At 38.3% G+C, this 27324-nt stretch overlaps 1 protein-coding gene across 4 annotated transcripts in view; it reads left to right on the top strand.

Moving 5' to 3' along the window:
• The window catches only part of Inpp4b (inositol polyphosphate-4-phosphatase type II B), a 943087-nt gene that overhangs the window by 832307 nt on the left and 83456 nt on the right, over nt 1-27324 (top strand). For all 4 annotated transcript variants that reach the window (XM_010639876.2, XM_019209903.2, XM_010639877.2 and 1 more), the window contains 4 exons: nt 4661-4820; nt 23375-23547; nt 24887-25010; nt 26057-26174. In XM_010639876.2, the coding sequence (XP_010638178.1) occupies nt 4661-4820; nt 23375-23547; nt 24887-25010; nt 26057-26174 (575 nt within the window). The remainder of the gene's footprint in view (nt 1-4660; nt 4821-23374; nt 23548-24886; nt 25011-26056; nt 26175-27324) is intronic.

The following is a 27324-nucleotide window of genomic DNA, read 5'->3' as shown; positions in this document are numbered from 1 at the left end:
GTTTTCTTTTTTTTTTTTTTTTGTACCAGGGATTGAACTTGGGTCCTTGCGCTTGCAAGGCAAGCCACCAAACCTCTGAGCTAAATCACCAGCCCACATTTTCTTGATCAAAAGTTGGCTTTAGACAGATTGATCAGCTAAGCATTGCTGAACTCATTTTTTAAAATTTACTGCTGACCCAGAGCATGCAGGATTCCTCTTGATGATACCATGTTTTAACCATGTGGCATACTGAGTAAGATGGTGTCCCCTCCACTCCTGGATCCCTCTGCCAACCCTGATGGCTCTCTCTAATGGCTCATCGAAGTTTTATAACTGTAATACTATAGTTCACCTTTATGTTAGTTTAGGTCCTAGCCCAGCAATAAAGGCTTAGATCAACAACTGAGTAAGAGTGGGATAAATATAGGTGCTACTTCCCCGCTCACCTTGTGACCTCTATGACCAATGGCTTCACCTCCAAGGAGAAGGGTTGTGGTAAAAGCTTTATTAAGATTAAAGTAAGGCTTCGTCTAATAAAGGTTCAGTTGTGATCCTTCCACTTTCCATTCCTCCCTTCCTTTCCTATAGCAGGAGACCCAGCAGGATAATGGTCACCAGGTCCCATGAATCTCACCAGTCTCTTTCTCTGACAGGTGGTGGTTATTTTTATCCTTTGCCTAGGGGCAGGAGAGCTACACGGATTGCAGAGAAATCAGATATGCAAGATTCCCCATTAAGAATTTAACTTCTAGTTTCAAAAAAATTACCTTACAATTCATTGCCTTGATAAGCAAGTTACTATTTTTTCCCCTTGTAACCCATTGCAGTCACAGGAATGTTTCTGAGGACTGGATCCTGACCTTGCCCTCACTTACATTCTTAGACCCCAGCAGAAGAAATGTTAGCCCAGTGACTGTTCATTCCACCCTTGCTTCTCGGACACTATTGATCCCAGACTTAAATGTGACCATCCTGTCCTTCCCAGGGTCTGCTACTGGACTCATTTTCAAGGCTCAGATACTGAAAACACAATCTTGCTTCTGTGAGATGGCATTCGCTTCTGTCTGACCCCTCCTGATTCCCTCTGTATAGCATGCAGTACTATGTACCTCTGTATAGCATGCAATACTGTGTACTGAGTTTCTACTGAAACTCAGTAGAAGAACCAAGTTTTTGGAGTCAAACAAGATGTATTTCTAGTTTGTTTCTGCCATTTCAAAGTTGAGTGTCATTCTACATGTCTAGCCTGAAGTTTCTTCATTGCTCTGAAAACTATGTCAATTAATATTACCCTTATTCAGTGGTTGTAAAGATAAAGTGAACTACTGTACATATGCCAGATGAACACAGTGACCAGCTCTCAATCTCATTCTGAGTTAGTCACCCCATCTTCCCCCTTGCCATACTTCTCCCTCTTTCTCCGCCTTTGTTCCTTCCTTTCTTTCAACAAAAGTAACTGAGAGCAAGGACCTGCGCTATATTGTGAGGACAGGACTCTTAAGTAGTTCAAAGTTTAGTGGTAGAGTCAGAGACACAAATCAATAGCTTTACTTTGTAGAGGCCATAAAAGAGAAAGATACAATAGCAAGATTCAGTGTTCTCTTACCTCCAGCTGGGCAGGCTTCCTCTTAAAAAAAAACAAACAGATTGCATCTTCATGGAATAATATTGTGGTCTGTCTCTGAGCATGCCTTCAAAGAAACTTTGATTATGCATAAATTGTACATGAACATTGCATAAAACAGTTGCTCCTTCCTCTCTTCCAGTAAACATTCTTTCAGATCCTCTATCCTCGAAGCATCATGAGTCTATATTTTTCCATTGTTTACCTGTACAAAATAGCTGATCTCACCCAGTGAACACGCTTTACTATGCTACTTAGGCCAATGAAAATCCCTCCACTGGCTACAAAGGTTATTTCTTCTATGAGTAAAATCCTACACCTTATGGCAGGCAGCAGTGGTGAACCTGTAAGGGCCGAGTGCCAAACTGCAACCCAAAACCCACTTATTTATCACAAAGTGCCAACACAGCAGTTAAACTTGAATACAGAAGTTTTCATTTGGAAGAATACAATTCTACATGAACATCTTTGTCTTAAGAGAAGATCGCAACAACACAGCTGCCATACATTTATCATTACTGCCCTGTGGTATCTGTACAGGAAGAGCAATGTGTATGTCAGTATCAAATTATCTTGTAAGACCTTTTCTTCCTATTTCACATTGTCAGTTATCTCATTAGGATCTTATGTACCAATAAACTCAATGAGGAAAAAAAATTATCTTGTAAGTACTTTTGTATTCCTCATCAAGTCCCAGGCTGAGTGACCCTTAGCTGTTCTGATTGTTTCCTCTCACCCCTTGTGTCCTTCCTGGACAGGTGGGCCTCCTGAGCCTGCCTGGCCTGGCTCTGGCTCACTTCAATTTCCTAGGCAATGGGCAGAAAACGATGTAATTTACACGTCACTAGTGTCTCAATTTTCTTTACAGGGGAAACTCTTTCAGTTCTTTGGAGGAAAGATCTGCCTTTAGGGAAAAGATTGGTAGGATTATCTGTGATTAATATCGTACTTCCCATTTAAGATTACAGGGGAGAGAAAGAAAGATTGATTTTAGGAAGCTAGTCATGGCTGGATATGATTGTGCTAAATTGTAATAATTTTCCCAAGTGTTTGCACAGAAATCACAGTATAGTATTTGGCTACCAAGGCAGCCTAGCAAGGTCGGTGGACCAAAAACTACAATTTCAAGTCATAGATGAGACAACAGCAGTTTCCCAGAGGTGAGGTGGTTTTCCCAAGATCTCATAGGTAGCGTATCACATGAGGACCTCAAGATCACTTTTTCCAGTATTGAATGTGCTGAGGATGCTTTACATAAACCTTCTATTTCAGCTGAACTCTGCACATCTGTAGTCCTGCACAGCTACGTTTGTTTTAATGTGAATGAATTATTCAACTAACATTTCTTTCAAGACAACCATCAAATAATCTACATTCAACTAGAGTTCTCTCTTTTAAGATGTATCCTCCCCAGAGTTAGTTTGGTGACTTATAAACTACCAAAAATTAGCTTGAGTGAAAAGATATGTTTGGGAGAAATATGCAAAATACTAAGATGATAGTATAATTGAGTATTATCTTATCACTAAGTCATACTCCAGGTGCCTGAAATAATGCCATATCAGAAGAGAATCATTGAAAGATTGTTTTATGGCTGTACACAGAGAAAACACCAGAAATATACGTGGTTCTCATGTATGGAGAGAGGGATGGGGAATTCGTGTCCTCCTCTGAATTATATGGGAAGTTGAGTGAGAAGGGAAGTCAGGGACTCTAGGCTTTCATCCAGACCACCATATTCAAGAGTCATATTTTTAAAAAATTAATTCAAGTTTTATGAATAAAGCAACTCATTTTAATGTATTGCCTAAGCTAAAACAGGTACTAATCAAAACTGAGGAAATTAGGGACAAATAGACTCCTCCATTGTATAAGCTGCTTCCCAAGACCTGTCATGGAAAGGTACAGGGTCCCAATGATGAATGTGACTGTACTGTGTGCCTAAAGTGTACCGATAAACTCAATGAGAGAAGAAAAAAAAAAGAATTTCAATTTCTGATGCCTTCTCTCAGATGGTTTTGAGTGACTTGATAGAATCCAGGCATCTGAATATAAATTCTCTTTTTGTTTGTTTTTGGTATAGGGGATCGAACTCAGGTCCTTGCACTTGCAAGGCAGGCAGTGGCACCACTGAGCTAAATCCCCAGCCCTGAATATAAATTCTCTAGGACAGTAATAGTAAACCTCCTAGAGATGAGTACCCAAACTGCAACCCGAATCCTACTTATTTATCACAAAGTGCCAACGCTGCAATCACACCCTGAGGTTGTAGTTTAGAAAAAAGAAAACAACTCATTCATTAATACCTTTTGTCTTAAAAGGAAAACAAATAATACGTATGCCATAGGTTCACCCCCACTGCTCCAGGCCATTCTGTGAGAAATGGTGTGAAGACCACACTTTCAGGATTTCTAGTACGTAGGGTAGCCAAATTCACTGAGGCAGAAGAAAGAATGATGTTTGCTATAGACTGGGGGAGAGAAGAATGGGGAAATCATTGGCAAGGGGTGCAGAATTTTACTGTGAGAAGAGGAAAAGAATCTAGAAGTGGATGGTGGTGATGGTTGCACAGGGTATGCCTGTACTAACTGCTATTGAAATGTGTATTTCAAAGTGGTTACAGTGGTGAATTTAATATTGTGTGTTGCTGCCACAATAAAAAAAGAATTTCTAATACAACTGCTGCCTATTTAAAAAAAATAATGTCTTTGTTTTCTAAGTCTTGATAAAGAAAACAAATATAGCTTCACTTTAAAATGTCATAATTCGTGCTGTGCTATGGATTAAACACATACAGGACTTTATCATCTTTTTATGACAGTGAAAAAATAATGAACTATCTAAAAGAACTGTTAAAACTTCATTACAGCTTTATCAAGAGAAAGTAGACTCCTTGCATATGCATAATCTTACCAAATTAATGGCACTCTTAGAGCTAGTCACTCAACCTTCATCCTAGTGATTGCTCTTCTGATTGCTTCTCTAAACTGGATTCATCCAGTGTTGCTTTGTCTTTGCAATAAAAATGTGTAGTGATACTCATGCTCTTTTCAGGATAGGGTGTGGGCCGATGTGGGAAAGAGCCTGAACTGCGTAATCGCCATGGTGGATAAACTGATTGAGAGAGACGGTGGCAGCGAAGAGAGCAGCGGTGGTGACAAAGATGGAGAGAGGGATCCTTCGCTAGAAGACTCCATTGCATCGCATCCAAGGGGTAAGGAATCATTTTTTCTTTCCCCAATCATTGTCTGAGTAAACAAAATGACAAAAGTCACGATAAAATGAGGTAGAAACACAGGAGTCACGAGTGCCTTTGGTGGAAGTGCTGATAGCAGGCTTTTTCATGCTCTGGCTTGAATGATGGGAGGCTATTTATCAAATCGCATCGCAGTTGTGTTTTCAGAATTGCTTGCAATGCTCTTTTTTTTTTCTTTTACCACATAAAAATCTTCTTGAAAGAAGAACATTTTCTTTTAAAGGGTCTGACAGAATTTAATTTACTTTTACACATTCTCCAAAATTTTTATTAGAAAGACAAACAAGCATCTGTTCTTGACTCTTGAAAACTTTGAGAAATATCAGGATATAGTATCTCTCATACTATCTATATATAGATATATCTATATATCTATATATATATAGATATATATATATATATATCTATATATATATATATACCCTCATCAATAGCTTCCTATTTATCCTCATCCCCTAGCTGTATTATTAGTTCCTGAACAGAATACAGTGTTGCAGAATACTTCCTGCCTTACTCTGAACGATATTTTTATGAATTATCCCCTAAAACACACAACCCACTTTGATTCTAAAGACTGTGCATTATCCCAAAAACATAACACTGTGTATTTCGTGTATTCCTGTACATACAATCACACATACTTGCATATGTATAGGGGGATATGTGCTTGCCTGTAGAGAAAAGAATGCATGGATAGATTCTCTCAAATATATCTTATTAGGCTGGCTAACATGAATGGTAAAATTTTAATTGTACGTGTGTTCCCATGAATAGCTTTTATTTTTTGTTAATTGTCATAGAACCGATGTTGCTTATCTTCACAAAATAAGAACTACTGTGAGGGTTGAACCAAGCTTTTGGCAAGTTGTTTTGTACCTGGAGAGATTACACAGTAGTTCCCCACTTTCTTCTTCTGAAGTCTGTTGCTGTACTTTAAGAAAATGAGACATAAAAATCTATGGATGTTTATAGAATTAAATTTATGTTTCTCTAATTTGTTTTCCTGGTTCAGTTACTCACATTTTCATCAAGAGTTTAATTATGCAAGACATCCATTCACTTGATTAACAGTGGAACCTGTTGTATATCATATTTTCAAAATATGACTTTTAAAATATGTCTTAGTTTAAGTGCCCCCTCTTCCTCTACTGTAAATTTCCATAAATGAAAGTTTATACAACTGTTCTTCATCTAGTTGTTCTCACTGTATATGGTAATTTCCTTGCTTAATAGTAGTTCCATAATTTTGCATGAGTCAAAATGACGCCAGCCATGCCACAGCTATGTGAAAGAGAAATAACATGCTTCAAGTTTCTTTAATTGAACATATATTGTCCGTCACCTATGAGCCAGATGCTGCTGCACTCTCGAACATGTGGTAAGTAAACAGAATCCAGAATGAATTGACTTACTTTGTCAATTAGTGGATTTAGAAAACATTTAAAGGAGAAATAACATAAAAGAATGCACATATTAATTTTATGCTTTCCAAAATCTCACTGATTAAAATATATAAAGATCCAAAACTACATATTTTATCTATATGTATGTGCTTTATTGGTAGGTTGTATAAGTATGATAATGATATTTAAGAAGTAAAACTATTTGATAGATGAATCGTCTCTAATATTAGATGCTTCACTTTTCTTTGTCTACAAGACTTTGTGTGGACATAATCTAAAACAAGATGGAAGATGGTACAGCTATAGAATTCACAACTAAATCTATGTTGTTGATGGGTAGACCCAAACTACAGTGTATTATACTCTAATTTTAAGTTTTCCCCATTTGTATTTTACCAACTATATGCATTTTATCTCTCATCCGTTCATCTGTGTTAATAGAAACTTTTCAGAGAATCACTATTTAAATGTGTTAAACAAAATATTTTACATAAAATTATGCTGTACATATTGCAAATAATTTCAAAAATAAAACATTGAAAGACATAAGACGCTTGCATATAGAGTATGCTCTGAGGAGAATATTGGTGCATAAAAGAGAATACCTAACATAAAAGTTTTATAAGTGAACCTGTGCTAAAGTACATTTAGATATATTATACATGCTACTGCACAGCTAGCGTGGGATTGATGACTTCAATCAATTAGTTAATAAGATATGTTTTTATAATTTAATAATCTATAGCCTTCCTCTTAAATTAGCTTTAAAAAAGCACTTTCAATCTCTACCCTAACTTTTGTCACACACAACGATATAATAAAGAAATAAATGTAGAGTGGTTTTTGAACTAATAGAAAACAAATGAATACATTACTAAAGTCATGTATTTGCCTTTATTACCTCCCAAACTGTTGTAAAGGTGTGTGAGAAATGTACTCACTCTCCCAATTCACTTGCACTTTTAAAATGTTATTAGTCCAAGTGACAATTTAGAAATTTTGTAAATGAAAGCAAATAGGATTATTCATGATTTTTATTTTACCAGCATAACCCACTTGGACAGTTCTTGTGTTTACACACACAAACACACACACGCACACACACACACACTCATGCACATGTACAGACTCACACTTTGGCCAAACTGGAGTACACATTATAAATACAGCTATGTTTGTTCTTTGTTTTTTGTTTTTTTTGTTTTTGCTTTTGTTTTGTTTTTTGAGACAGGGTCTCACTATGTAGTCGAGACTGACCTGGAACTCACTATGTAGCCCAAGCTGGTCTTGAACTCACAGCAATCCTCCTGCCTCAGTCTCCCAAGTGCTGGGATTACAGGCATGCTCTACCACACTTGGCAGCTGTGTATTTTTATATCTTGTATTTAAATTTTTCCTGATGAAAGTTTTCTGGAAATACAGATATAATTATTGTAAACTACTTCATCAAACAGGAATCACCACTTTAAATATTTAATTATTAACTAAGGCTGTAATTAACATCTAAGCATCTTTGAATGTCTAAAACTTCACCCAGATCTCCTTAAATTAGATCATAAGAATTGAAATTATTTTGGAAAGAAGAGTTATTCCTTCTTTCCTGTGTATTTATTTATACAAGTATCTGTTTATATCAGTGTGGGCTCATGAATATTTATTGTTTTATTTACCACCCAGTATTATTACTGTTTGTTTTGGGCTCAAGTGCTTCTAGATTTAGCTATGGGATCTTTCGATTTCTGTATCCTTTTCACAGGATCCTTTTCTAGTTATTTACTCCTTTGCTTTCAGTCTTACTGTTCCATTACCTTTATACTTTTTCCCCTTAATGTTTGGAACCATAAAGTCCCCCAGACTCATTTTGTATTTTTGCTGCCCCAGCTTAGATTCAACCAATTTCCAAGGAACCCTGGTTGCTTTTATTGGAAAATGGCCTTTAGAAGCCAAGATCTGGATGGGTAGAAAATTTTGATGGTTCTTTGTAAAAATAAGTATTTCACTAACAGTATTTATAATCACCCTTCTAATTACAGTCTTCCCAGCCATAAATACTGCCAATGATTTCTTGTTACATTGAGCGAAAAACACCAAGTTGTAATTTCTGTTAAGTTTGACATTCTCATAATACAGTAGAATTCTTCAGTAGCTTCCTATTTATCCTCATCCCCTAGATGTGGTAGAAAAACAGCTTCTTCTTCTTTTTTTCTTTTTATAATTGATTAATGAATTTACTGAGTGAGCGATTGGAGCCATCTACTACTTGTATGATGCAATAGATATCTTTTTCTCACTGTATAAAATTTTAAGGGTAAATATAAATAGTGCCAAAGGAGTAAAGCTTTCTTTACTATTTGAACATAAATAATAGAGAAGCAGTTCCAGACATATACAGCATATACACGTGTGTTTAGTGAACACAGATTTCAGTTTTATTTTCAGCACATATAAACGCTTTTATAGGCATCTACGTGTGTTTAGTACCCTATGCATTTAAATTTCATAAAAAAATTGAAGACTCTAGAATTAAATCAGTACCTATTAAAAACTTAGATTTTGATGCAACATTTAAGATTATGTAATGAAACCTCCTAATCAGTATTAAGACTCTTACCTGTAATAGCCCTGCCAGTTTTCACCTGGCCTGTGTGGTGCATCTCCAGTTATATAGAAACATTTTTATTTTGTAGTACGACACACTCCAGACATTGATCCAAATATGTTTTCTTTAATTTTTACCACTGGCCCAGGTATAATCCTTTCCAATAAATGGAGCAAATTTACTTTGCTTTTCTGACAATAAACCTAAATTAGATACGAAAACAACTATCATGTTCCTTTAAAACCATTACCTTTTGGAGAATTTTCCAAAGGAATAACCTCAAACATATCTAGCAGTTGCTTTTCTCAGAACCTTTTTTTATTGGTCTACACAGTCCTCAGAAAGAAGACTGATACTGATGCTTTCTAGTAACTGCAGAGCAACACAGGAGGTCTGCTGCCCTACTTTTAGATACTACTAATATCAATCATACTTCAGCTTAAAACATTTTCCTTGTAATTCTATTAATATCCATAAACCTTGCTAAATTTGATGTATCCTTCATACTACTCAAGATTAAAGCAACACTTATGCACTACTACATACTGGGCATTGTGAAATATTAATAGCACAAAAAGATTAAGATGCCCTGTCTCAATTCTCCTGAAGAGGTGGATGCTAAGCTCACGACTGCATTGTAAAACACTTTTGAGCACACTCTAATAAATACTTGTTTCTTTCATCCATCATGGGTCCTATCTCACTTAGGCTTATTGTGTTCACATTTTATACACATTTCCTGTTCATTCACAAAAATAACAGATAAAAATGATGAGAAAACAGAGATGATACAGGTCCTGGAGGCACAACACTGAAAAGAACTTCATGCGTTCAGATACACTTGTTAATCCCTGAGCCTCGGGAATGTGTGTTCACTCAGCTATCTATTCAGCCATTGATACTATTGCATGGTCTGTATTTCTCCATCTTTCACAAATGTTTCTTTATATGCCCCATGAAAGGCCAGATACCATGTGCCACCAAATTCTTTTCCCTAATCTACCTAGCTGTAAGCCCTGTCAGAAAAGAGATGAAGTTCCTGTGACATAATTTTCATTAATGAGCCCATGCTGGCTTCAAGTCATCCCTGCTTTCTCTTTCAAAGGAGGTAAATACATATGGCGATGACAGAATTAGTTCCCTTATCACTGCTCAGAGTTCCTTTCAAGCTCCTTGGTACTTATGTCCCTTCCTACTTCATAATTCCCTTTGACTTGTAAAGCACATTCCACATTTCCCCTGGGATCTGAAAATTCACTCTGCTTAGCATCTTTTACTTTGTATCTGGCTGCCTCCAGTTAAGGTACTTCTTTGACAACTACGACAGGCTTTCCAGTAATTTTACCCATAATTATCAACAGCTTACTAATATCAAAGATCAATACATCCTGATTTCCAAATGATAACAAATCAAGATTTAAGCAAATCACTCTTCTGTCCCATACTTTGTCTTTCATTGACTAGCATAGCTAGCTATTGAACACATTTGGAATGGTTAAACAATTGATTCAGTAACCCATGCCCATGTATATAATTTAGGCACTCTGGAAGAGATGGGCTAAGCTTGTTTTACTTTGACGAGAAAAAGGAAGATTCATTCAGTAGGCAGTTATTACACACATCCACCCTGTGCCTGGAACTTTGTTCAGAAACGGAATCCACCAGAGCCAGGTTCTTGCAGTCTGCTGAGTGAGCAAGTTGTATTTGAAAAGAGACATCCACGTAGATGTATGTCTTCAAAAGCAGCATTAACAAGGTAAAGGACTGAGGAAAGGGAGTGTTCATTAGGGAGGCATCAGCAGATAGTTTAAACTGGATAAAATGTCGAGACAGAATAGGAAAATATGCACAAAAATCCATAAGAAAGAGCTTGAGGGCATGTGGCTGGTCCTCAGCTGAAGTGTGGGAATATCAGGGGATGAAAAGCATTTGCAGTGTGAATATCAAAGGTTTCGGGAGAGGAATAGTATCACATTCACAGCTCACACTTCACAGTGCTCACATCTGTGCAACAGTCACTTGCCAGCCCTCCACCTCCTTCTTCCTCTCCCTCTCTAATCGGGCGTGGTGGCACATGCCTGTAATCCAAGCACTGGGGAGGCTGAGGCAGGAGGATCACTGTGAGCTCAAGACCAGCCTGGGCTACATAGTGAGTTCCAGATCAGTCTCAACCACATAGTGAGACCCTGTCTCAAAAAGAAAAGAAAAGAAAACAACAACAATAACAAAAAACTTCTTCCTCTCCCTCTCATGACAAGCTTGTGGGGCAAGTTCTGTTTTTATCCCCCTTTTATAGACCAGACTTTAAATACTTTGTCTAAAATCACAGAGCTGGTAGGCTTCTGAACAAGTATTCTAATCCAGTTTCCTAATTGAATAGCAAAAAGAATCTACACTTGTTAGAATATTTGTAAGAAAAAGAAATGCTTTCGATTTTAAGAAAAACGGTGTATATGGATCAATTTGCCTTTGTGTTCGCCCTTGGAGTTGGAATTGTTTGCCAAGTAGTGATATCTAATGCTGCACTTGCTTGCTATGTTTTCTTTTCATTTCATAAACGCTTAAATTCTTTTACCCCTACCTGCCTCTTGTGGTGCCTTGAAATCTGCTGCCCTGCCTGCCACACCCACTAGCACTTTCCCAATCTGGCTTTTTGGAAGCAGTGTAGTTACTGTGACCCCTCACTCAGAAGAGCCCTATACTCAGGACTTCTCTGAGTTACCATCTTGAAATTCCTACTAATTTCATTTTGTATTTATGTTTTATCAGTTAATTTCAGTAGGATAAGCATGCTGGTTACTGTGAATTAGAAGCTCTCCTCACACACGGTTTGACTCCCCCTTCCTCTGGGGAATCCAGTGTTGTCCAGCCTCCCTCTCATTCCACCAATTAGCTTCTTGCTGTCACATGCCAGCAAGGCTGAGTGCTGGAGAATCAGGGTCGGACTGAAGACCTTTGAAGCTTTGTATGCACCTATCCCTATGCCCAACCAGGTATGACATGAAAGGGCGACTTAAGACTGCAACTATCTTGACAGGTCAGCCAGAAACTGAGGATAAAGAAAAAAGTTTGCTTATTGCTTCTGGGATAGGACCCCGCTATGTCTTTTTTTGTTCAGTAGATTTTGCCAAGTAGGTAATCACTCTCTCTTCAGGGTTTGCTAGCACAATTGCTCACAGGCATCATGCAAGGTGCTAGGATTGAGTCCTACAATTGGATGGAAAGTAATGAGAGGGAGTTTATCCCTTAAAAAGAGGCCACCATTCCTTCACCAGCCCTTCATTACCATGGGGAAGTAAACCTGAAGTTGTCATTTGGGCTGATTTTCAAATAAACTTAAATTTGTATGTAAAAGCTCTTAAGCTTTTAAAGATTAAAATGCTAAAACATGAGGAACATAAAATGTATTTGCAGGCCAAATAAGGCTGGCTTATGGGTCATTCCTTTGATACCAGAGAAACAAAGGATCAACCTCAACTGAAAATATTAGCATCTAGGTTACTGTGTTGAGCTTAGACTCTAGTCGGAGAGGGTAAAACCATGCGTAGACTGGTTAGAAAGCTACAGAAATTGTATACATGAAACACAAGAGAGGCCTAAGAACCTGGTAGTGAGGATGCAGAAATACTAGTGAGATTCCATCTCTCAATGAGTTTTTCAGATGGGTTTCATGGAAGACTGGAAGAAAAACTCAATGATTTGTGGCTAGACCAAGTGGAAGGATGAGGGGGCTATGCACTAGTTAGAGAAGACTCTGGGTGGAGCAGGTCTGCATGAAGAGTGAATTCAATGGGAACATGTTAAATTTGACATGGAGATATCAAGTATGCAGTTAGATGGAAGAATCTGAAATTCTAGAGGCATGTACAGGATAAAGATATTAATTTGAGAATTGTTAACAAATAGATAGCACATAAAGCCAGGGATAATATCAAAAAGGGATTGAATATACATATGAAAGGTAGTAACTTGTAGGTTATACCTGAGGGTATCTCACTGTCAATAGGGCAGAAAGAAGTGGTAGAACCAGCAACAGTTTAGGTAAGGAACAACCAGTGAGGTAGGGAGAATAACAAGGGAAATGACACTCTGAAAGTAGTTAGACATGTCAACTAAAATGAGACTGAGAGGTGACCTTGGCTTTAGAATTGTGGAAGTATCTGGTGACACTGACATTGCTATATCGTTAGGGACTAAAACTCCAGTGGAGTGTGCCAGGGAACGATAAAAAAAAGCAGTTGGAGGCACTAAGTGTAGGCAATTCACGTGTGGTGTTTGTGAAAGGGAAGAGAAATAGAGCAGAGGCTGTAAAGCAAAGCAGGGTCAAGACAGGGTTTTGTTTTGTTTTTTCTTTGCGATAAGAAAATAACAGCATGTTTGTTGCTGATAAATATCCATATTTTAGAAAAGGAAATTTTGGTAATGCTAGAGGAAAGGAAAAAAATATCTACTTAGATAAGAGGGGAGATTTAGTACCCAGAGAAAGGATCTGGTCTGAGCTAGAGAACAAACAGCCTATGCTCAGACATTTGAGAGAAGTAAGGGGATAAAGATAAAATGCTTGCAAGTGAGCAGATGCAGGTAGCAGGTAGAATTGTGATAATTTCAACAATTCTACATAGAAACTGACATTTGAAAATTGTTTATCATTGTCATGCTAAAAATAATTTTAAAATACTGCCTTCATTAGCTTGTTCAGTGCTCACAAAAGAGCCACACAATTAATAGATGAAGAAGCAGCATGAAAGTACCTGGGTGCTGTCACTTCTAGTCCAGTGGCAGACCTGGGCTCCCAGCCTAGGGGGCTGATTCCACGGCTTGCTCCCCTCAGCCTCTGTTCTCCAGGAGAAAAGCTCTTCTAATCTTACTCTGTACAAATCATTTTTGTTATTGCCTTTTAACACCATGCTAAATATTACCAGGTGCTAATTTATAGTATGATACGATAATTCTATGAAAATCAATCCCAAAGATATGATGAAAATGTATGATAAATGTTAAATTCTACAAGGTATGTTACTGTAAAAGATGCATTGCCATCTGTCTCTGTCACAATATCCCCTCTCAACTTCAAGCACACTTATCCCTTCCTCCTTCCTACTTTCTAAAGAAGTGCTCTTTCATGAGTGTCTTTAAATGGTTGTGGTTGCTTCCACGTTTTGAATGGATTCAACATGTCAACCTTTCAAGGTCATTTTGACTTTGGGGAAGAGTCAGTGAATAAGGTGAGTGAGGGTACATCGTCTTCTTATTGAATGGCATTCAGCAGACCATTGACTGAATGTTTGACCAAACCTTACACAGTCAAGAGAGAATTTCCAGAACTGCTTCAGAAAGCGACAGGAAGTGTGAGATACCTGTTCAGAGTGAGGGTTAATGAAAAATGTATCTTTTCTATAATATGTGTTTTGGTTTTTAAAATTTAATTTTTATGAATACACACTTAGTGCATAATAATTACATTCACCTTGGGGAGTTGGTACAGGTACATACCACATTTAATATTTTAAAATTTAAACATTCACTGTATATTTTGATCACTCCTTGTATATTTTAATGTCTACTATAGAATTGTATGTGGAAATTAAGATTTGTAATTATACTAAAAGAATTCATTTGCTATCTCAGAAATTTGGTGATTTGCACACCCACGGAGAAACTGGAATAAACAGAAGAAAGGGAAAATGGCATCTCCCCTTAGGAGACTGGGCCATAATATTATTTAATGAATAGCCTGATAAATGTATTGTTACTGTGTTTGATCGCATGCCTACTTATTCAACATTTATATGTTAGATTGATATGCATGAGGTTCCACTGCATTCATGGGAAAAATTGGTACACTCTATTCCTCTGGCTTTGAACACTACTGAAAAGGATTATACTCACCTCATTCACTGCAGGCTGGAGATGTAATGCCTTTTTCCCTGGTTGTCTGTATTCTAATCCATCAAAGCAATACCCATTTCTTGTCATTTTTCAGTCTTTGGTGCTGCACAATATTTAAATGAAAACAAAAAAGCTCTTTGGTGCCGGCTCATTGGTGATTTCAGGTCATAAATGACTTGTGACCTGTGTAGCTATCCTGAAAAACTCAGCGAGTTTGCAAACTAGAATCCTGAGGTTATAGTTTATTTAAGGCCCATAGGCAGAATAAGCCCAATGGATGTAAAACTCCCTGACCAGAATAACCTGAATTCAAAATGTTTGTGCTATAACAAAGGCAGGGCTTGTTTGATTCATCGATCTATTTCCTGGAATCTGTCTTAGCAGAATTTACTGAAGGCTTTCAACTTTTTGCTACGAAATGAGAAGTTTAACCAGGATATCAATTGAGGCATTTCCTTGGCTGTTTTTCTAAGAGCCAGCCTGGGAAGTTTTATGACACCGTGCTCTCGGACTGGCAGGGTTTAAATAAATGAGTTTCCCATGACATGAGAAATGGTTTCCTTTGTCCTTTTCATAGCAGTTTGTCTTGGATTGAGCAGGACTCTCATTTTAATCCATCTGAAGGGTGACCAGAGCAGTCACTTACCCCAGTGGACACTACATTGATCAGAATTTTTTAAACTAGCTCTGTCCTTTGTGTGCATACCTTTGTGGGCTAGAGGCCTGCTCCATGGTAGAGGCAGAGGAAGGTGCAGCATTCATGTGCTGCCACCCTCCCAGGATTACCATAGACCCTGCTTCCATCTGCTCTTCCTCATACACTTTATTTCCAGATTTGGCCTTGAATCTTGGCTTTGGCTCTGTTCAGTCGTACTGCATCATCCTGTTTTCCCCTGCTGCCTCCAGTCCTTATCCTTACTCTGGCAGCTGTCCACACCAAGTTTTCCACTTTTTTTTTTTCATAGCTGCAGATTTTACATTTGCTTCAATTTCATTCCCACCACTTTTGAGGCTGAAATTTATTTCTGTCATTTCCCTTCTTTCTTCCAGAAGCTCTTTTTGCTCCCTCTTGTCAGTTTATCCATTTTTTTGTGAGAACTTCACATCACCAAACCAAGCATCCCTTTTGGGTTGTTTACTACTGACAGTCGATACAGCCTTCTCCCAAATATCTCCACATATGCCTTCCTTCATGTGTTCAGAAGATACCACAACCACAAATAAATATAATGTCCTTGCTTGATACAGACTGTGTTGCCTCTAAACTTTTACTCTTTTTTCATTAATCTTCTTTTATACTACTTCTTATACTCCCTTAAACTACAGGTGTCACTTTACACTTTTTGCCTTCCTCTCTGTGTTTTTAAGGCACTTGAGGAGAGTTCATGAGTTCTGCCTCTTAATATCATTCTTGAGAACCTCATATATAATCCTGTGAACAAGTACATTTCTCATGATGGCAGTGAAATAAAAAAAAAGAGGGGGTGGCTATGGTTTGACTCTTGAGTGTACTCTAGAGGTTTACAAGATTAAAGTCTTGATCCCCAGAGTGACACTGTTGGGTGCTCATGAGTCTTTTCAGAGGTGGGGCCTACTCAGAAGTTTTCAGGTCGCTGAGATTGTGGGACCTTGTAGAGGACTTTGGGACCCTGATCCTTTACTATTGTTCTTTTGCTTCCTGACCATGGCTGAGCAGTTTGCTCCCCCACACACTCCCTTTCACTGCATCCAGGATTCCCAGCAGGTCCCAAGAGCAATGGATTTGCACAGTCTTGGACTGGCACCTCCAAAATGTCCAAAATCATGAGCCCAAATACACCTTTTCTCTTTCTAGGTTAATCATACCAGGTATTTTATTATAATGTGTTGAGGAAAAGCTGATTAATACAGAGAAAAGTGTAAGGAATAAGGTTAGCCTTGTAATGAGCTCTTCATTCCTGAATCACAGGAAGAATATGAATCATTGGATAAAGAAAGGGTCAGAAAGACATGGAGGAGAACATTCTGAGTGGGCAGGAAGGTACTAGGCAGCCAAGCCTCAGCAACAATGCAGGGGCTTCCTAATTTATTCCGTATTTACTCATCTGTTGCCTGGGATTAACCTAGCTTCTGTGTGCTGTATTCCTGGGATACATATGGGTATTCAGAGAACTTCCATGTTCAGATGTGTAGGCCACATGTGATCATACTCGTTGATATTTAGCTATCCAGTATTTACAGAAGAAAGCGTATCATTAATTGGCCTTTCACTGCACACTGATGAAGCTTGCATTGGTCTTCATCTTCTAAAAGTCTACCACAAGACAAAGATCTCAGTCCCAGTGCACCTTGCAGCCATATCTTGCCAGATGTCAGGCGCAGGTGCTTCAAGATCTACAAGAATTTTATGACTAAGGATGTGGACATCTCTCTCTGGGCCCACAGCCCTGAACTCCTTTTCATTTCTTATCATTAACTTGATATGTTTTGGATGTAATATAAAACCTCTCTTAGCTGAGAATCTAGTCTAAGTTTACCTCAAGCCATTGGAAATTTAGTTACCTTTCTTATACGCTAGTGGTGGTCATGCTATGGCACATGTGCTATTTGTTTTTCTTTTAAGACAAAAGATGATTAATGTGTACATTTTTCTGAATTAAAAACTCAGTATTCAGGTTTAATTACACTGTTAGCATTTTTCTGTTTTGTTGTTTGCTTGTTTTTCAGTAAGTGGGTTTGGGCTGCAGTTTGAGCATTGGTCTCTCAAAGGTTTGCCATCTGTATTTTAGGCCATCCTGATCGGTTTCACAGTTTATCATCTTCCTGAGGTGACTCTTTTAAGCTGGGATTATAATTTCCTCCAGCCTCTTTCCATAAAGTTTAAGAAGGAACAATGTTTAAGCTCTCCTTTTTTTCTGTGTCTGAAAAGTTGTGATAACAAAAATAACCTGGCCACAAGCTTTTGTGAAGTTAATTATGTTGAATGAGGAAAGAGGATCAAGCACCTGAGAAGAAAATGGCTCAGAAATTGGAAAGAATACATTACTGCAGGGCTACAGTTGGTTGATACTTGGCTCTTTTATTTTTCTCTCGAGGAATATAAGAGCCTTTGAGCTCAGAGGACATGAACATCCTATACAGGAAATAAGTGGTGTGTGGAGGAGGAGAGGGGCACCTGCAGACATCTTTGACTCTTTCAGCAATCTTCTCTTGACTATGTTAGAGAAGCAAGTGAAGGGCTGAAAACAGAGCTCTGCTTGGATGGCTTCCAGCTCCCTTTACAAAGCTCAAGAAAAGCTCAGCTAAGCCACATGTATCTCAGGCTGTCCTGAGGAAAGACTCTGCCTGCTGGTCTCAGGGTTAAGTAGCCTCAGCAAGTTTTTATGGACACTGAAACATTCTCTTCATATTTCCCTGTGTCACTGAAAGGAGCCCAGGGACAGAATCACATTTAAGAGCCTGTGAGGTTGATGAGCTACATGAGAGGTATTGGTGCAGTAACAATATTGTGGTGTGTGAACTTTTAGCTGCCCAGCTTCGTAGGTATAGCGCACGCGTGTGTGTGTGTGTGTGTGTGTGTGTGTGTACACATATGTAAACTCTTAGTTGAAACCTGAAGAAACTAAACACAGAAGAGTGGATGTATGTCTGTTTTAGAATTTACTTTACCACATAATGCAGAATTAATGCTGTTTTCATCCTTAACCTTCAGAAAACAGAAAACAGCTTTATCTGGAGGGTAAAACAAACACCATGTAAATGGTGGGGTGTGGAAGCATACAAGTGGGAGCCCTCTCAAGACTGTGAAGAGCTGGAGCATTTGTCTTTCCCAAAAAACATTTTTAAAGAAAAAAATGAAACCATTTTCTGTTCCTTTACGAGAATGATTTAGAATATTCACTGGAGCAAAAGACCATTTATGAATGGACCACAGCCTTTCTTTGGCCTGTCATATCCCAATGTGTTTATTTCAAAACATGAGTGAGTATGGCTGGAGAAGAAAGTGTGTAGTCATTGGAACTTGCATTTCATGCAGTTTCCTTTTATCTGGAGAATTTACTTAATTGTCTCTTTTGGGAAAATATGTATCTTTAGCTTAGTCATTTATGCTACTCCATAGGAAGCTTACTACTGTCTTAATCTCACAGCTTGTCTTGAGGATATTTTACCTTGCTCACTGTGTTAGTCAGCTTTTCGTTGCTGTGACAAAATACCAGAGAAAATCAACTTCAGAGAAGAAAGATTTATTTTGACTCAAATTTTTAGAGGCTCAGTCCATGGTTGTTTCTGAGCCTGCTTTTGGAAGCAGAGCATCATGGCAGGGAGGACATGAGGGGTGAAGCTGCTCAGCCTATGGCAGCTAAGAAACAGAAAGAGGGAGTGTGGCAGGAGCAAGGGTAGCCCCCAATGACCTACTTCCTCCAACTAGGCTCCACCTCTAAAGTTTCCACTGACTTTCAACACAACTGTTACACTCTGAACTCATCAATGGAATTATTCACTAATGTAGTAAGGGCTCTCGTAGTCTAGTCAGCTTCTGAAAGCCTCACATGTGAACACTGACCAAGCCTTTGATATATGAGTTTTTGAGGGACATTTCAGATCCAGACCATAGCATGCATAAAAAATGAAATATTTATCCATAATGAATGTTTTCCTATGTTATCATCTTCTTTACGCATAACCATGACATATATTTGTAAACATAATATACATAACCATAACATATAACCAACCATAACATATAAAGAAAGGCACTAGAATATTGCTAATACCTCTCTCTCTCTCCCTCCCTCCCTTCCTCCCTCTCTCTCCCTCCCTCTCTCCCTCCCTCTCTCTCCCCATACCCTCCCCTTTAGCTGTCTGGTTGCAATTTGTGATAAAGAATCAACTGGCTAAGGATGTGATAACAGATTTAGACTCGAGTAAGGAAGTTATCCTGCTTCTAATAAAGCATATGAGGTTGCCTTTTTCAAAATTCTTCAAGAAAAACCAAGTGTTGCATGTAATTTGAATTGTCATCTATCTTTCAAGGGGGAAAAGTGAATATCTAAATCGATGTTCTATTTTCAGACTAGAGAATGCAACACCTCAGGACCAGGGCATGGCCCTCCTGACACAGGACAGTGTGATGCCAGCTGTCCAAATAATAGATAGGTGCTGTGTGGGAGCTGCCTGAGGTGCAAGGAAAGAAAAAGAAAATCGCTTGCTTGAATGGAGTGACAGAGTGGTTCTGTGCAGCCTGATGGAGCAGTGCCACCTACTGCACAAAAGCTTTATTTTTTGCTTGGGAATTTGGTAGACGTTGATCTCTGCAGAGCCAAGTACAAAAAACAAAGTTGGTTTGCAATCTGCCGTTTTTTGACATATACATCTGTGTCAATTATTGGAATTTTTCTTCTGTTTTCTTCTGTGTGTTTTAGTCTTCCATTTAACATTAACAACAACAATTAGAGACAGGGAGATAGGCGGGGAGGGATAAGGAATGTAGATGTGAAAAATGTGTTGAGATATGAGATATTCCTTGTTGGTATCTACTGATGTGTGTATACGAAAATAAATGGTGTACCTCAATTTTCTATTTTACATACACCAGTGATGTATGAATTAATCATTAACCAGTGCTCATTTATATTAAACCATTGGTCATATTTCATCCTAGGCTATATACCTAAGGGTTTCTTTATTAAATGATTACAGATTTAAAAGGCCTTCACTTAATGCTTCTACATCCCTTGTTTTTCATTTCTGTGATAACATTTAAGTCTGAATGTTTTAAAAATAAAAACCTCTAATGTTCCTAGTGTGTTATACTATAACATTACACAATCATTTGCATTGTGTGTTAATAAAAGTGTGTCTTTTTGTTAAGTTCAGATCATTCCTTATATTTCCTACCATCTTGCTAGTCTGTTGCACCTCAGCATATAATAAAGTGACAGTGGGCACAACAGTGATTCTGATTCTTTTTATTGTTCCCCATAACTCTTTCAAGGTCTTGACTGGTTGATGACTACTCAAATCACTCATGATGATGCTTACACTTTGTACAGAGAAGATCATGCCATTTTAAATCTTCCATCATAATTTTGTAGCATGCACTCATTCCTATTAAATCATAATTTTCACCCTACTGTTAATTTATTTATATATTAATGGAATGTCACACAGACCAGAATTCATATTTGACACTAGTCAGGATTTTGCTCTTGCAATAAACTGGAATAGATATAATCTGTTTTCATGTGATATACCAAAGTCATAATTATATACAGTGGTATCTTGGTTCTCAAGCTTAATTTTTTCCACTATTCTAGTTGAAAACCAAACTGGAGAAGAACCAGATGAAATTCATTGTTAAGGTTCATGGGGAAATTTGATTTGTTTCTCATTCAGTTTGGTTTGAAACCAGAATCATGGAAAGAATTAAGTTCATGAACAGAGGTACCACTGTAATTTATACATTTTAGAAATCTAGGCATATAAATAGCACAGATCTCGTCAATTTTGGCCTTGTTTGAATGAAAGCTGTTTGAGTCCCAAATGCTGCAAAAAATTGACTTTTTTACATCATCTGTACGTTGAAAGACTTTTGTTATTTGTCATAACTTTACTCACTTAATTAAAATTGGCTGGTTCTATTACATAGTAGGTGCTGTGCTAGATTCTGGGGATTCTGTAATTAAAAAAAAAAAAGTAAATTCCTCTCTATCAGCAAGCTGCCTTGCTTGCAGAGGAAAATAGTGTGTGATTACTCCTAGAAGTAAGGTTAAGAAGAAATTGGTACAAAAGGAAGTGAATTCAACCTAAATATCAGTGAAGAGGGTGGGGATAGTGGTAATCGAGACTTCTGGAGGTGAGATATCCTGAATTAAGTTTTCAGGGAAGATAAAACATCTATCAGGAAGTTCAGAGAAAGTATTTTAGAAGATGAAATCAGATTTGCCAAAATAATTGTTATAGTTTAGATACAAATTGTACCCCAAAGCCTCATAAGTTTGGAAAGCAATTGAATCATGGGGTGCTCTACTCCATAGTGGATTACACCTCAGTTAAGTTCGTAGCTGACTTGCTGCTGAGAGGTGAGTAGTTAGAGGGGAATCACTAGGATCATGACCTAGAAGGGGATCTCCTTGCCTCCACCTCCCCTTCTTCTTGGCTTCCTGGCATGGTGTTGCAAATACCTTTTTTCCTCTGCCATTTCCTCTGCCATTTCCTCTGCCTTGCTGTTCTTGCCTGGGAGCCAAGTGACCATCATCCACTGCCCATGTGAGCCCAAATCAGTTTTCCTTTCACTTCACATGTTGGGTATCATGTCTCAGAGATGGAAACATGACTCAGACAGATACTGAAATGAAAGGGCAGGGAAGATTTCAATATGCCTGGTACACCGGACTGCAAATAAAGTTCTAAGTGGTAGAACTGGACAAGTAGGCAGAGTTCATGGAATGGTGGACCTTTGGTGAGTTTGCAGTTCATTCTGAATGCTTTGGGGTTGCTTTTTTTGTTGTTGTTGCTGCTGCTGTTGTTTTGGCTCGGGTTGTGTTTTTCTTTTTCTGTTTTTGGTTCCTTTTGATTTATAGGAATCGGAACTGAGTATATGGGTCCGATTCAAACTGATTAGAAAGCTTCTAGCAGTATCATAGAGAAGTGGCTTGGGCACAGTTAGGACCGGAGGAAGCAAGGTCTGTTAGGGAAGAGAAGGAGGTGATCTTAGAAAGAGCAGAAATGACCATCACCCAGGGCAAGGAGAAGATGAATGTTTGATAGACTATTACCACGTAGAACAAATTTAATGGCCAAGTGACTGTGGAATCTAGGACAGAAGTCAGTGCCATCTCTGTTTCCAGCATAAGAGAGTTTAGTGGAACCATCCAGTAGCAACACAAGGAAGTGCCCAGGTTGGAGATGAGCAGCGTGCAAAGGAGACCTACTGTAACTGTATTGTCCACTTCCCAGTGGAGACCCAGTGGCTGGCTGTAGACTTCTAGAGTTCAGTGGAGTCATTGGAATTAAAGATCTTCAAATCTAATCACTATGAAGCTGTTTTAGTGAGGGTTCTCTAGAGGAACAATCAATAGAAAATGCATGTGTAATTTTGCAAGAGGATTTAATCAGCTAGGCTTACAGGACCAGAGACAGAAGAGTCCACAGTTCACTCGAGAGCCAGGGGACCCAGTAGCTGCTCAGCCCAAAGCAGATGGAAGCTGCAGAACAAGAGGCATCAAGAACTCCACAGCACTCATCCAAATTCAAAAGCTGGAAGTTCACTAGAAGGCCTGTCAGAAGTCTGTATTGGAAGGCTGAAAACACTAGGGACTTGGAGATCTATAATAAGAGTGAAATGCACCCACTGAAGAAGACCAGAGCACCCCAAAACAGACACACCTCCTTCTTTTTTCCCTTCTATATTCCTTCCAGGCTCCAAGCTGTTAATTGGTGCCAGCCACATCCAGATGTGCTGTCTCCTCTCAGCTTGATGGCCCACAGGCTCATCTTTCATTCAAGGTCACAGGTCTTGATTAACGCTTACATGAATCCTCAATAGTACCTAGGGATTGCACATACAAAACAGTACACTGTAACAAGTAGTGAATTAGTTCTAGACCAATTTTATCCCTCTGTTCCAACCCTTCCTCCAGAGGACTGGTATGAACAGCTGCATCCCCTCATCCTCACCCTGAAGGACTGCATGGGAGAAGTGGTGAGTCGTGCCAAGCAGTCCCTGACGTTCGTGCTGTTGCAGGAGCTTGCCTACAGCTTGCCCCAGTGTCTGATGCTGACTCTAAGGAGGGACATCGTATTCAGTCAAGCGGTAGGTCCTGGTTCTTTTTACTTGTACCCAACAGCATTGGATCATTAACACTTTTTTTATGTGATGCAGACAGAATCCTGCTTTGGGCAGTTTTCTTTTTAAAGAGAAGCTTTTCTTAGGTTCTGATTCCCCATTTCTCTTACTCCTAATGACTATCAGCTGAACATCTAGTGGATATCATTTTTTTTTCTTTCCAAAAAGAGATGACCAAATCTCTGAAATGCACATATTGTCAAATAGGGCAGGAGTCTATAAAGGAAAAGGTAGCCCTGAGGTCTGACTGCAGTGTCAGGGAAGGGTCTGCTGGCTCGCACAGTGGGCAGCAAGCTAGGACTTGGCAAAGAGGATCTGTTTTCAACTCCTTGTTTATTCAATTCCCCCGTGAACCACGATGTCACAAGAATGTCTCATTTTGCATATAGAATAATTTTGCAGCACAGCAAGACTCACACAGGAGATCTGATAGAATCAGCTCTCTGCTCGCATCTGTCCCCATTTATGATGCCAAGCCAGCTTGTCACAGGGCTGTGCTGATGTGTCTCTCATACTCACCTGCCTCCACCCCGGCTGAGTTTCTAGACAGAGCCATGGAAAGGAGGAGACAAAAAGTCTCCCATCGTGGATTTTTCTTAGAAGGGGAACACATTAACCAAATTCCCCATTTCCTGCTGCACTGTTTCAGGGGGGTCCAGTAGAACCTGGAGCTAAGCAGGCTCTGCACATCTTGTTATCCTTTACACGTGTTTTGCATTGTGTCCATTCAGTGAAAACCCATGCTATTTTCTGTCTTCCTAATGTGCAAATAATAACAATAATACAATTAGGAAGTACTAGATCACTTTTTATGGTTTCTTTGTTAGGAATAGTAGACATACGATTTGAAGACCCATCACTCTGACTCCAAAATCCATTCATTTACCCTTTTTCAACAATGCTTTCTGCAAGCCTTTTTTATACACTGCCTTCCTAAGTCAAAGACTCTCAATTTAATCTTGATATATTTATATAAATAGAAGTAGCTTTGCTATGCATACCTGAGAATTTTGGGGTTTATTTATTTATTTATTTTGGTTTTTTGAGACAGGGTCTCACTATGTAGTTGAGACTGACTTGGAACTCACTATGTAGCCCAGGCTGGTCTCGAACTCACAGCGATCCTCCTGCCTCAGCCTTCCAAGTGCCGGGATTATAGGCGTGCGCCACTACACCTGTATACTTGAGAAGTTTTTTATTAAATCTGTAATGTCTCAGATCTTAAAATATTTAAAAATTGGAAACCTGAGCTTTCTGGCCCCAATAAATTCCTTAAATAATCTTTTTTTTTTTTTTTTTTTTTTAGCTTGCTGGATTGGTTTGTGGTTTTATCATCAAACTGCATACAAGTTTACATGACCCTGACTTCCTGCAGCAGCTGCATACGGTGGGCTTGATAGTGCAATATGAGGGACTGCTGAGCACGTACAGTGAGTATTACTTCCTCACAAGTTAAAAATCACGATCCCATTCATAGGGTATTTAAACATCTTTTCAGGTAAGCTTAACAGTAAGTAGACCTTTGATGTACCAAGTACCACAAAACTAATGTAACTTAATTTTTGCATTCATTCACCTGCTAACTTCTTTTGGCTCCTGCTATGTTTTAAAAATAGAATGTGGATTATTTCATTGTGGACTCCTGAGCAGCCATCTAGCTTTCTTTATAGTGAAAAAGGCTCTTTGCCAACATAGTCTCTCAATGGTGAGTTGGAAGTCTGCACGTAAGATCTAGAACTGAAGGGCTCAGCACAGTACACTCGTGTGTCTTTGGAGCATTTGAAATGTGTCCTGTCCAAATCAATATGTTCTAGTCATGCACCCCAACCTCAGAGGCTAGTAAAATATTTTGTATATTTTATATCTTCTATTAACAATTTCACATTAATATATATTTGAAATAGCATTTTCAATATATTCGACCAGAGTGTGTTAAGATGGATTTTACTTTTTTAAAAGTTTTACTCTTTTAAAAGGAGTACCAGAAAATCTAAAATTACTCATTGAGCTTGCATTCTGTTTCTGTTTGGATCGTGTTGATCTAGAACCCTAATTATTTGCTTCCAGGGCTTTATTTGTCAGTACCTAGATACTCATGGACATGGGTCAGTGATCATCAACTCAGCTCTTTGTCTCTTTGTTTCTAGAAATCAAATATCAATCCTACTAAATAATAAAAAGATGCTTGCATGATGCTTTGCTTCCTGAAGGGGTTAAAAATCTCTCTCAAGCTGCCTAGCAAAAGTGTACATTCTTCCTCTCTAAAGGGTACATTGACTTGTAGAGTTCATTAAAAGGGGTTCTTTTTGCCAATGAAAACCTTCAGCCTATGAAGAAAAATGTGTAGAATGGATTTGCTGTATTTGGAAACTTGTTCACTAAAATACTAGAACAAATTCCAGCAGAGAGGCATAGTGGCTGGTGACATTTTCCTTAAATAGTGTGTTTGTACCAAGGCACCTTTTCCTTTGTTTAGGTGATGAAATCGGAATGCTAGAGGACATGGCTGTTGGCATTTCTGACTTGAAGAAAGTAGCATTTAAAATAATTGAAGCCAAATCCAATGATGTCTTGCCAGTTGTAACAGGAAGACGGTGAGTGCTGCCCACTTCAAAAAGTCTAGTTTCTCTGACACTGGCAAAGAAAGGGGCCTAGAAGAATGCGGGTTTCTTTGGAAATATTCTTTTGTTCTCTTCTTCTTTTTGGTGTGGAAAGTTCTGAAATACTTTTAACAGTCTCATTAATGTTTGTGCATTGTAGTAAGGTGAGTATGATAATGTTCCTCCATGAATATGAGAAATTTAAAATAGTACTTGCTTGAGAAGGACATTTTTCTCTTTATTTCTATCTACTTTAAAACTCTCAGTGTTTTTACTTTTATGGGATGTGTTCAGTTAATAGCTTCATAATTTTTGAGATGACTTTAAATTAAATTCAGTTAAAAGCAGCAACATTTTAAGAAATATATTCCTGTGTCAAGGGCATATACCACCATTTTTCTTCGTTATTTTTGACAATTCACTCTCAGACTGTGAAATTTCCGAGAAGGGCTTTAAATAAATAGCTTAAAAGGTCAATATATGATGGGCAAAATATCAGAAATAATTAAGAGAAATGTTGGCATGTAAGCCTACGATAGAAGAATTATGTCTTATAGCAAGTTGTTTCAGTCGGAAGTTCTTCAAATTTCAGCCATTGTAATGTTAGCACTTTTACAAAATGCATGAGGTTGTTTAAAATTTAAAACACTCTCAGGTGGCAGTGTACAAAAGGGAGAATATTATTCAGATAGATAAGAGAGATAGTCTAAAGAAAGTTCATAGTAATTTTGTTTTCCTACCTATGGCAAACATAAAATCATTATTTTATATTTTTGTGGAAGATTCCTAAAGCCACATGGTTGAATGAAAGATGACTGTTTCTTACACACACACACACACACACACACACACACACACGCACATACACGTGCATAAAAAGGAATGAAACTGTGAAATTGCTCATACGCAGCTGTGAAGTGATACAACTCTGTATATTTCTGGGAATTTTATTATCAAAAGTGAAAAGTTGACACTCTTCTCAAGATATTTAAGGGACACTTAGCAGATCATCTGATGCAGGCAAAGTGCTAAAAATCATGTTAGATCTAAACTGCGACAACATCATTACAGACGGAAGTTAAAACCACTATTAGATACCAACTTACACTAGATTGAAAAATCAAATCATAACAAGTATCAATAA

Source organism: Fukomys damarensis, unplaced genomic scaffold (assembly GCF_012274545.1).
Source record: "Fukomys damarensis isolate Sample0158 unplaced genomic scaffold, DMR_v1.0_HiC HiC_scaffold_38, whole genome shotgun sequence".
Taxonomy (NCBI): domain Eukaryota; kingdom Metazoa; phylum Chordata; class Mammalia; order Rodentia; family Bathyergidae; genus Fukomys; species Fukomys damarensis.
This window is presented reverse-complemented; position numbering and strand designations above follow the sequence as displayed.